General features: G+C 39.9%; 1 protein-coding gene across 1 annotated transcript; it reads left to right on the top strand.

Annotated features, from left to right (window-relative positions):
* The first annotated feature begins 2,444 nt into the window (after positions 1-2,444).
* LOC307012867 (uromodulin) lies at positions 2,445-7,019 on the top strand. The gene is made up of 9 exons (XM_079640067.1): positions 2,445-2,818; positions 2,926-3,017; positions 3,333-4,088; positions 4,600-4,907; positions 5,014-5,165; positions 5,692-5,934; positions 6,504-6,663; positions 6,759-6,834; positions 6,936-7,019. Exons 2-9 carry the CDS (start codon positions 2,954-2,956, stop codon positions 6,953-6,955), a joined length of 1,779 nt encoding a protein of 592 aa, XP_079496193.1. The 5' UTR covers positions 2,445-2,818; positions 2,926-2,953; the 3' UTR covers positions 6,956-7,019.
* Positions 7,020-12,156: the final 5,137 nt, after the last annotated feature.

Genomic DNA, 12,156 nt, shown 5'->3' with positions numbered 1-12,156 from the left:
GGAAGAGACCAAGGGGTAGACCTAGAACCAGGTGGAGGGATTATATCTCTTCGCTGGCCTGGGGGCGCCTTGGGATCCCCCAGTCAGAGCTGGTTGATGTGGCGAGGGAAAAGAAAGTTTGGGGCTCTCTGCTGGAACTGCTGGAACTGCTACCTCCGCGACCCGACCACGGATAAGCGGGAGAAGATGGATGGATGGATGGATGGACTACAGGAAAGCGAAACCCCAAAAAGCATGATATGTAAATAATAATGTATACTTTAAAGTGTGGATTTTGCATGACTCTTTTGGAGTTTCTCAAATTAAATAAATTTGTCGATTTATCGACAAATCATGAGTGTTGGGCAACCAATAATGACTTCTTTCTTTGATTTATCTCATGTGATATGTATACTATTTGAATCTATTGTGTCAGGAGGTGGATATTTTTTATTATATTGTTGTTTGTTATGCAATGTCAGGAAGATCTGTTAACACTTAGATGATCCCGTGACTTGTTCTCTGGAACCATCATTGATCAAAATGCCAATTTAGTCAATTTCTTTGCATTCTTCACCAAAATGGTGTAAAACTGTTATGTGTTCAGATGGTAAATCAAGTCTGAATCACAAAATCAAATCCACAAAATCCTCATCAAAAAAATGTGCTGAGATCTTTAGTCATAAGTTACATACTTATATCAAATGACGTCGGAGCTAAGCTAGTAAAGGAATGTTATAATACATTTTCCTTTGTCATTCATGGAGCCCAGAAGGTTTTTTAATTAAAAAGTAAAACATAACTTTTTATGAAAAAAGAAAATGCAGTCACATGTTCTGTTCTTCGCTGTTGCTTTGAAGTGTTGGACTTCTTATCAGTGAAGGTGTTTGAGCTAATGTACTCAATCCATCCTGAGAAGTACACAAACCGTATGCGCTTTTTATAGCAGTTTTATGACTGCGTTATTGAAAGTTATATTTGAGTAAGGTAAGGTAAGGTACGTTTATTTAGCACATTTCAGACGCAGAGGCAATTCAAAGTGCTTTACATGATCATTAACACATGATAGTAGAACAGAGAGGAACACAATAAATAAACATAATGGAATAACAGTTTCATAAAAACAATGCATTAATGAGATACAAAATTGTTTAAAAATGACATTGTAAATACGGTAAGTGCTAAAACAAGTTAAAAGGCTTCTGGGTAAGCAGCTGTAAGAGTAAGGCTTAGTTTTTAGCATGGTGCCTGACTCGTCAAAGAAGTGTTTAGATTGTAGCATACAAGTTCAGTTCAGTAAGGTGTTCAGCACACTGCAGCTAAATGGTACTTTGTGTGTTGTACAATATTATTACAAAGCTCTTGGTCAGCTATTTATCTAAAAAGGAAGTATGTTTAGAAATATGATGAACAGGACGAAATGTACAGGACGAGCCACACTGATTTCATTTAATAGGAAGTGACACAGGAATATGATCAAAAGACACAGTAAATCCCTATTGTGCTGTTTCCTTCATGCTCGTTCCTGCTGTGCAAGATCTCTCATTTGAAAGAATCTTGCTTGATAAAAAAAAAAACTAAAGCTAGATAATACATAATGCAGAAACATTAGATGGGGTCCAACATCGGACTAACGGTTGCTTATTAGACGATCTGTCATGGATGGATTGGTGAAGTCCTTCACCAACATGTCACTCAAAGAGACTTTTACTAACCAGGAAGAGACTCAAATGACCACAAAGAGATGAAAGAGGCCGACAAGAAGATACACAAAGACACTCTAAATGATTTCAAAAAGCAGCAAAACAACCACAATGTTTAACAACTATCTTAACAGCCCTCCACTTTAAAATATAATTCACTGTAGGTTGCCATATTTTGTCGTTTATTCATCGTCCTACAGTTTTTTTGTATTTGTATTTTTTAGCTTTTAAGGTTCTTAGTACATTTTAATTTTAATTTGTTGTAAATACATATCTTTATTCTTTTTTTAATGCTATATCGTTTCCTAAAAATACTTCTTTGTATTATCTTTATATTTTTCACCTACTATTGCAACCTTTTTTCTTAGATAGTTTATGTTTGCACCACCAGTCACCAAAGCGAATTCCTTGTGTAAACGTACCTAGCAATAAACTTGATTCTGATTCAGTGTATGTGTCTTGTTCCTACAGTTTGTTGTAGAGCTGGTGGGGCCTTTTGCACGTCAGTGCCCGGGGGCCCATCATCTCATAATCTGCCTATGTGAGCAGAGCCAGTTTCATTCATGCCTGATGACAAGTGCTGAGATTCAAATGAGATGTACAACTGTCTCAGTTCTTCTTCTTTGGACAAAATAATCTTATTCATGGTCCATTTACCATTTCTAGAAATGGATGCCAGTGTCATCTTTTTGATCAAAACGAGTAAAAGCATTAATGAAAAATGTGAGTTAAAAGCTCCACAGGAAAAAACGTGATGTTCTTTTTCCTATGTAGTCCGTGCTGTTGACAAAAGGTGGTTATAGATTGGCCACTCAGGTCTGTAATGTACAAACTTATGAAGACCTGTCTTTATGTTTGAACACCGTCCTGAGATTGATTATGGTTCCATAAAATCTATTGACTCAGGAATTTGTTGGTGTGTCAGTTCTGTTTGAATTGTATCTTAATTTTGTGTTCTTTTGAGCAATGAGTAAGTCTTTTGCTGTCACTCGAATAAAGGACCCATTTCTGTAATTCAACAGTGATTGCTTCATCTGGTTCTTTGAATGCCCCAGGATCCCTATAAAGGCTCACACTTTGAGAATGCACCTACAACTTCTTCACCAACTCCTGAATTCCCACACAGTCTCTCTAAGGTGAGTATTAACGCTGACAGATTGGTGCTTTTTACTGCATATCAGCATCATTTTGAAAATGTGGTTGTAATGTATTAATTAAGGTCTCTCTTTTTTGTCTTTTTCAGCAGGTTTGCGTCGTGGTTTTGATCTATAATGGGGTTGCCGGCGGGTTTGATTTTGGCCCTAATTCTACAGATTCTTTCAGGAAGCACTTCAGGTAAACCATCTGATATCTTTTTATCTCTGTAATCTCATGTTTGCTGTGTGATTGTACTCCCGAAAAAAAGAAGAAAACTAAAACATAAAAACAAATTGTGGTTATATTGTTAACAACAGATATCTACATTAAATATAAAAAATGGCAATCACACACTTCTGATGTAATTCTAAAGGTATCAATAAAAGATTAGACTTTTTGTGTTATCATAGAATACCTTGACCCCGATTACTCTTAATCTGCTAAAGTAAGGAAATGCATTGCAATTGCATGTAATAGCTTCATCATGCATTCATCAAACCATCCTTTTGATAGGGACAATTGCCTCCGGCTGTGACTCTTGTCATGATGAAGCCAACTGCCTGAAGACACGGGAAAGAGGCGACTCCTTCACCAGCCAGGCGTACTCTTGTGTGTGTAAAGATGGCTTTGTAGGCGATGGGCTCACCTGCTACGATGCAAAGCTCTGCAGCGACTCCTCTTGCTGTAGCCAAGGTTATCAGTGGTCACCAGACATGGGCTGTGTGGACACTGACGAGTGCTCCCTCTCAGAGTCACCCTGCACCCCACACCAGGTCTGCCGAAACACTCCAGGGTCCTTTGCATGCCTGGAGCCCTCCACCCAAACTGTCCTGTTCCACTGTGGACGCTCTGATTGTCCCAGGGGCATGGACTGCATCGATGGTCATGGCTCTCGTAGTGCTGACCCCTGTGATCAGTACACCAAACTGAATGATGAGTGGCGTTCAACTAATAACACAGTGATTAACCGGCCACGCTGTGACCGAGATATCAGATGGAAAGGCTGGTATCGCATGTATCTGGGCAGAGAAAGTGCTCAGCTTCCAGAGAGATGTTCAGGTAGCCACAGGTGTGGAACTGATGCTCCCATGTGGATGACAAAAGCTCATCCCACAGAGTCAGATGAGATTGTAAATCGCAAGGTGTGTGCTGCCTTCGAAGACGACTGCTGCAGTTATGACACAGACATCCAGGTCAAGCTCTGCCCTGGAAACTTCTACGTCTACAAACTCGTGAGGCCATCCACATGCTACCTTGCTTACTGTGCAGGTAGTGGTCCATTTCAAACATCTTTCAGTGTTTGGGTTCACACAGGAAATAGGACAATCCAGTCCATTTTCTTCTGTGGGCTGGTCAGAAAACATGAGATTCATAATGCCAGATTTGGAACCCATCCCTATGTTACATGCAGGATAATTAGAGTATACTTCCCCCCCATCTGAGTGTGTCCACCTATGGCTTGAAAACTACCTTTGTGAGGGTGCAGCATATGTTTCTTGCCAACCAATCAGAGCAGACTGGACTTTTTCACAAAGGGGGTTTAAAGAGACAGGCGCCACAACTGAGCATTTCAGAAAGAGGGTGAAGACAGCTACAGTATATTCAGATAGACAGTATGAGAAAAAATAATGGAAAATGTAATCATAGAAGCATGTTAGCATGTTTTAGTAGAAACCCTGTCTCCTTTAAGTGTTTTAAACTTATCAAGAAGACATTATTATCCCATTGGTTTTAAATATGATGTCTAAACCAATTCATTTAAATTCTTTTTTTGAAACAGAGGTGAAAGGGCCAGCCCCTGAAGTTGTACCAACCACACCTGAGCCCATAACTGAGCCCCTCACCCATGCACCCGATACAACACCTGAGACCTTCAGCTCCACTGAGGCACCCAATCCGCCTTCTCAGCTGATTTGTGGCCGTGAGACACTTCAAGTTGGGCTGGATGTGGACAGCCTTACATCCTCTGGTTTGAACCCTCTCTCTGGAAACCTGGCAACGCTCAACTGCTCCCGGTTCACAGTGCGTGATAATGTAGTGTGGTACGAAGTGGAGACCAGAGCCGGTGTCTGTGGAAACACTTTGAAGGTAAAGAATTGCTGTAAACCTGATCCAGTCATGCTGCTAATAGCACATCCTCTCAAGCCAACTGAAGCATAGGACTGCAAAAACGTGATTATCCTTTGTCTTTCAGACCAACAGCACACATGCCATCTACTCCAATAGTTTGTTCATCTACCCGAAGAGCAACTCCTCCTTCGTCTATCCTCTGAGTGTGCCCTTCACCTGCGTGTTTCCCCTGGACACACACAGCAGCATGGACGTGGCTGTCAGGCCATTCCTGGAGTAAGTAGCCTTTAACCCTCCTGTCATGTTTGGGTCAAATCTGACTGATTTACTTTACTTTCTTCAATCATAATATAATCATAATCATTGTGTTTTACATTTGATTGCCTCAAGGCCTTATAATATCCTCCACACTTGCCATTTGAACAAATCAAATGGCTGTATACCACCAATTTTGAGTGGTTTAGTCAACTTTCTAACACCTATGTTCCCTGTCAAAAATAAATGAATGGGTAACCCTAGATTATGTTCCTCTGTCAGATAGTACACACCCATAAATAGACAAATTGTACATTTTGGAATACATTTTCAGTGTTTTTCTTTGACTCGGAAAACCTAAGTAAGGATGAGAAACGAACATGCAGGAGGGTTAAATGACTTTGACCAGAATAGTGAAGCTCTTTTGTCCATTATGGTATTATAGCATTCTTGATACACGTAAAAAGGATGGATCTGAAGAGTCTTTACACAATGGTGAAAATATTTGTTTGAGATGACAAAAAAACAAACAAGTTTTTCTCCACAGGCTGAAAGGTGCTATTACAGGCTCTGGTTCCAGAGCAAAGGCCTCCATGTCTCTGTTCCACGACTCCAGCTTCTCAGAGAAGTATCCTGCAGGCCTGGTCACCCTGCCGGTCGGCTCCCCGCTGTACGTGGGCGTCTCGGTGGAGGAGACGGATCCAAGCTTTGCAGTTGTTCTGGAGGACTGCTACGCCACACACTTATCAAACCCTCACAACCCCGAGCAGTACCCTCTCATCCACAGCAAGTTAGTACTCCTTTACAGCAGGGCTGCAATTTAAAGTACATTCACTCAATTACTTGAGTACACAATTTAGGTACTTGGACTTTACCTGAGTACTACTTTATACTTCTACTCCATTACACTTTGGAAGCCATTACGTTTTACAGCTTTAGTTGCCTAACATATTCAGATATAAGAGAATACAAAATATAAAACAACTAATAAATAAACATTGACTTACAATTATGGGTTCCAGCAGCCATATGCAAATTAATTAAAACTAGCTCCATATTAACCAGATGTGACAGACACATAAATGCATCAATTATAATCAAGTAATTTAATATATATAAAAAAATGTAAGGGATATTCTGCATTTTGAGCACTTTTACTTTTGGTACGTTTGGGGCCAATGCTTTTGTACTTAAAGAAATTAAGATTCTGAATGCTAGACTTATAACAGAGTATGTATAATGTACTTTTGCTTAGTTAAGATCTGAGTACTTCTTTCACTACTGCTCTTAGTCCTGTTCCATGTGGTCTAATATAAATGGCAGTTGAATGTAGTGATGTGTGAGGGCGCTGTCTCCCAGGTGTCCTGCTGACCGCAGACAGGTGTCCGTGGTGGAGAGCGGCGCTTCTCTCCGGGCTCGTTTCTCTTCCCTGTTCTTCCTGCTGCAGCATGAGTACAGAGACCTGTACCTTCACTGCAGCCTCAGCCTGTGTGATCGGAGAACCAGCTCCTGTGTTCCAGTAAGTCAGTCATTTCACTTCATCAATAATTCGTCACAAATGCCCCTTGTTCTGGTTTGAATCGTATTTTCTCCAACTTCTCCCACCACCCATAGCCCTGCACACATAGGAACTATCGCTCTGTTTCCAACTCTGAGCATCTGGAAACCATCACCGTTGGACCAATCCTTTGTGAGTATGACTTACAACTTAGTGGCTTGTGTTCAAACACAAAGAAATGTATGGCATTAATAACCATGTTTTTTCTTTCTTTCTCTCTTATATATCTTCAGGGGAAAAGGCAACTGAGTGAGCTGATAACGTGCTGTGACCTTGTTTTGTTTCAAGATGTTTTTACAAGATTAGTAGAACCGGTGTTACATTAATAATGAATGTTAACATACTTTGTATCGATCATTGATTATATTTCCTTTCTAATGATTTTGTCATCCGTTTTTGATTGGGGTGATTAAAAGGGCTGGGTGATCTTTCATCATGTTATGAGTCATTTCATATCTGGATAATGATATACATGATATGGCATGTTTCTGCTTATTAAAAAAATTAATTGTCAATATGAAACAACTATGAATATTCCTGTGTGAAATAAGTATTTCAAAAATGCAAAGTATTTTCATAAATAGGAACTGAAGATCCACATAACAACTTAATGTTTGTGTGTGAATGTGTGTCAGCTCTAACTTCAGCCCAAGTGACACATTGCTCTGTATAAATGATGATTTTTAAATGTTAAATAGTTTTGAGGACCGTAAAGACTGGATAAAGCCCTGACCCTTTTTACCATGTGAGAATGGAACTCACTAAACATAACAGCAACAGTTTTCTCTAATTGTTATAGTTTGCCAGGTCAGGAGCATCTGTAATCATTTTGATGATCCCCAGACTTTCCTTTGAAACCATTATTGGGTTGAAATAAGAATTCATCCACTACTCATGTTTATTATAGTAACAGTCACATCAACCAGAGACCAAGTCGGACACAGATATGAGTAATTATCTTCAGTGAGTGAAGTTACATACTTATGTCATGTGATTAATACAGAGCAACACTAGTAAAGGAAGGTAGAGATAAAATATGTTTTTCCGTATTATGTACCTCAGATGGATATCATTTAAAGAGGACATATAATGCTAAATGTCAGGTTCATTTTTGTATTTTGTTTCTCTACTGTGACATGTTTACATTCTTTAATGCTCAAAAAGCTCTTTATTTTTCTCAAACTGCCTGTGCTTTAGCACCTCTTTTCACCCTATGTCTGAAACCAGAGCCCAGTCTGCTGTGATTGGTTAGCTGGCCGACTCTGTTGGGATTGGTCAATCTCGGATGTCCTTACCTAGCCTATCTCATATAATGTGTTAGAGCGCTAGCCAATAGAAGCGCCAGTGATACATAGTGATGTTACTGTGTTTATAAGTTAACAAAGGGGTCCAATGGAGGTGTTTCAGGCAGGGGAGGAGTGTGTGGGGGAGAAACTCCCTCTGGAGGGAATGTTGGGATTCTAGCCTTTGCATTGTGCATTGACATGCACACAAACCTATATAGCACACTATCTTGTTCAAAAGGGTTGTAAGCCCTTATAGATTAATTGTGGAGTTTCTAATGACAGGTAAACACGGTACTTATTCCTTTGACTTTTATGTGACAAAAAAAACTTGGTCCATTTACAGTTTCAGTCAAACTCAGTAACAACATGAATGATAAATGCAAGGTGAGGTTTAAACCTCTGAAAAAAGCAAATAAGTCAGGATCAGAATCAGAATTACATTACAGACATTTACGTTGTAACATCAAATAGATACAGGCGTTATTCAGTTAATTAACAGATTCATATTAATACTAAAAAAGTGTGGTGATTGAATCTATTTTTCTGCTTAATGTATACTTTTATTTTGGCACTTTAAGAATGTTTTGAAGCTTTATTAATGTTTAAAATGAAGAACCATTCAATGAAGATAATTGTATTCTGTTACTGATACTTTTACTTTTAAAAAGGTTCTGATTACTTCTTCCACCATTGCCCAAAGTGTATGGTATTGACTAAAAAGTGAACTAGCCTTCACTTGCTTGCTTCTCTGGTTATTTGAGTTCTTTAACACTACAGTGCAATCGTGTGAAATGAATCCCACCACAAAATGTTTCCTCATTTAATGTTTTGATAGAAATAGTGTCAAACTTCTAGGTACATGAGGTGGTGATTTAACACTGTGTTGTGGTTGTTTACCCTGCAGCTGAAGGTCACAGTATACAGAGCTCTGCTTTCTAGGAAACTCATGCTGTATACAGGGGGCGGTAACATCACTTATAAATGACAGGCCAAACCTCCAATAGAATGTCTCGCTGGCCCACAGGGGGCGGGGCAGTGGCTGAGCGATGTTTCCCAGTCGGGTTTAGAGCAGTTGGGGCTAATTTCCGTTCGGTGGTGGCCGTCTAGATAAAGTAGCCCTCAACTTTTCTCCGCCAACAACCGTCGTCATGTCCAACAACAACGCCAGCAACAACTTAATCATCGCACAGCGGACCGTGAAGCAGCTCCGGTTAGAGGCCAGCATCCGGAGGATCAAGGTACGAACCCCCTCAACACTGACACACAAACACGGAAGACTGGGCGAGAGACTGCTGAATGGCGGAGACAAACTGTTGCAAAAATGACACAAAGTGGACTCTTACATCATGTCTTCAACAAAGTGCTCTTTAAAGTTACTCATAAACTCCTGTGTAGTTAACTAAACGTTAGTGAAGCCACAGTTAAGCGAGCACTTTGTTCCGCGTTATAGAGGCTGTCAGTCTGTGGAAGCGTCACCACTTTAAAGTGTCGACACGTTGGTTTATCAAAGTTAAACCTCTTAATGTGTGCTATCTGAAGGAAACACTGTTATAACTCTGTTAAAGTGTCGTTTAATAGACACACCCATCCGTTTATTGTGAAGTTGCTTGCAAATGATATGCAAAACAGTGGCAGTTATGTGGTGTAGGTTTGACAGCAGGTCAGCTGGAGCATTACAACTGTACATGTTTATGTTTCCTCATGTCTGGCTCTGCAGGTGTCCCAGGCCGCTGCTGAGCTGAGGAACTTCTGTCTGCAGAATGCCTCCAGAGACCCCCTCCTGGTTGGGGTCCCCTCCAGTGATAATCCCTTCAGACCCCCTAAATCCTGCTCTCTGTTCTGAGGTAGGCCTGCTTTTCCCTACACTGAGGCCTCAGCTGGGGACTTAAGCTGTGCAAATAAGTACACTAGGGAAGAAATTCATTACACCTTCACAGTTTACACTGACATTAATCTGCTGAATTCAGGCAGGCGCTGTAAAGCCCCAAGTGCCACCAAGACTTGTAGAAAAGGTCTTGTGTATGTTTTTTATTAGATTATGGAGTAAAGCATTCAAAATAAAAACAATATACAATTATATAAAATAGAGAAAAAGCAGAAAATCCAAACAAGCTGGACCAAGCAACTTGTTTCGCTTGAAAGATTTCACAATGAAAAAAGATAAACAATTATGAAAACAGTTGCAGAAAATTCTTCAGTTAATCTAATAATTGATTAATTGAGTTATTATTTCAGTTCCGATTCTGAACCTTATTTATTTAATTGGTTTCTACTGTACTTTATTTATTGACATGGATGCTTTTGACTATCAATATTCCAACATACAGAAGAAAAATAAAAAAATAGTTAAATAAAGCATAAATAAATTGAATAAATAAAAGAAATACAAAGTACAATGATATAAATTGAGGAAAACAGAAAATCTGGACCTTGTTGAAGCTGGACCAAGCAATAATCTAATAATTGATTAATTTAGTTATTATTTCAGTACGGATTATTTCCCTATTTATTTCATTGTGCTCTAATGTACTTCATTTATTGACGTGGATGCTTGTAAAGCCGATTTCATTTCCCCTTTGTATACAGTTTCTAATCTAAATCAAATTATATAAGGCGGAAACTATTCATTATTCAGTAAGGTGATCAACTTCTTTGATTCTCATTTGTTTGCTTAAAGGTCCCATGTCATGCTTTTCTGGTTATTACCCATCCCCTTGTGTGTTATGAAGCTTTTTCTGCATGTAAACGGTCTGCAGAGTCACAAACCCTCAAAGTACACCCTGTAGCGAGTAAAACTCTAACACAGAAAAGACCTGTCTATGCTGCCCCAGAACGCCCCGTTGGAGATTTCTCTTTTTCCATTGTTTACTTCTTGGGTATAGTGACGTATTTGGGTATAGTGACTTGACGTAACGTAACGGCTCCGCAGATTGGTCACAATGGCCCAATCTGCTTACCGTTACGTCCGCGGAGCCGTTATTTTTGGACCAATCCGCGGACTTCTTCACACACACACCCTCGACGGGACGTTGCGAGCCTCGCTGCTGCGAGGAGCGGGACAGTGTGAGCTGGCTCACTGGTGTGGGGTCGGCGAGACACCGCGGAACTTAGCCTGGCCACACACACAAACTCCCAGCCAGGCTGCGGGTGTGTCTGTGTTTCGGTCTGGGTTTCGCTGTGTCTCGCTGTCTCTCGCTGTCTCGCAGACGGTCACTGGGCTCACAGGGAGGGCGGGGGCAGGAGCTCCAACAAGCCGTGTAGGACAGAGAGTGAATACACATACTAGGGATGCTGGATGAGAAACCAATGTGAGTTTGGAACATTGAACAATATAAATCTATTTTAGTAGACCTCAACAATGGAATTATGATCAGTAGAAATGGCCATGACATGGGACCTTTTTAAGTTGTTTTTCAAGCAAAGAAAGTGCCGTACATCTGATGGTTCTTGCTAGTGATTAGTCTAATCACACATTGCCACTGTCCACAACTCTGTGAACTTTTTTGTTCTTATAACACATGATGGTGACATGCATTAAGTTAATCCTGGCTTAAAGAAATAGACATATTTGCTGTTTTACGAATTTTTTATATAAGAATATTTCTTTCACCATATTCCCTGAATCTTATACAAACAACCCCATTCAGATTAACATTATTACCATACAAGCTGGATTAATTTCTATTATTTACTCCTTTGTTTTCCCTAATGTGAAATATAATGTCTTCAGAGAAAAATGCCTATGAATGTATTGACTTCTTTATGTGTCTACTGCAGAAGGAAAGGTGGAGGATTCCTGAATTTACCCGGCGAAGGCTCTCTTCATTTCTACTCGATGTCGCTGTAGGTCGACCAGCAGCTCCTCTTGGGATGATGCAACATAGGACTGATGGGTTCGGGGGAGTGAACTGCTCCAGTTGTTTGCCAAATGTAATAGTATCATAACTCCTATCAATTTCATTTAAAACGGGGCCAAATTCTAAATGTTATCTAAAAAAAAAAATGTATCGACTCTATCTTGACTAATGATTAAGCCGTTCTTGGTTTACCTAGTACTAAACATGTCTTATTGTAATTTTCCTGACCAAATGGTGCCCGTCTCCTGTCAGTGAAATTCCACCCATGTCATTGGCTACTGAAAGTGCAAATTCCTCTTTTGTTTTGTATG

Source organism: Notothenia rossii (assembly GCF_949606895.1).
Source record: "Notothenia rossii genome assembly, chromosome: 1".
In the NCBI taxonomy this organism is placed as follows: domain Eukaryota; kingdom Metazoa; phylum Chordata; class Actinopteri; order Perciformes; family Nototheniidae; genus Notothenia; species Notothenia rossii.
The sequence above is the reverse complement of the archived record's forward strand: the minus strand, read 5'-3'. Positions and strand labels throughout refer to the sequence as shown.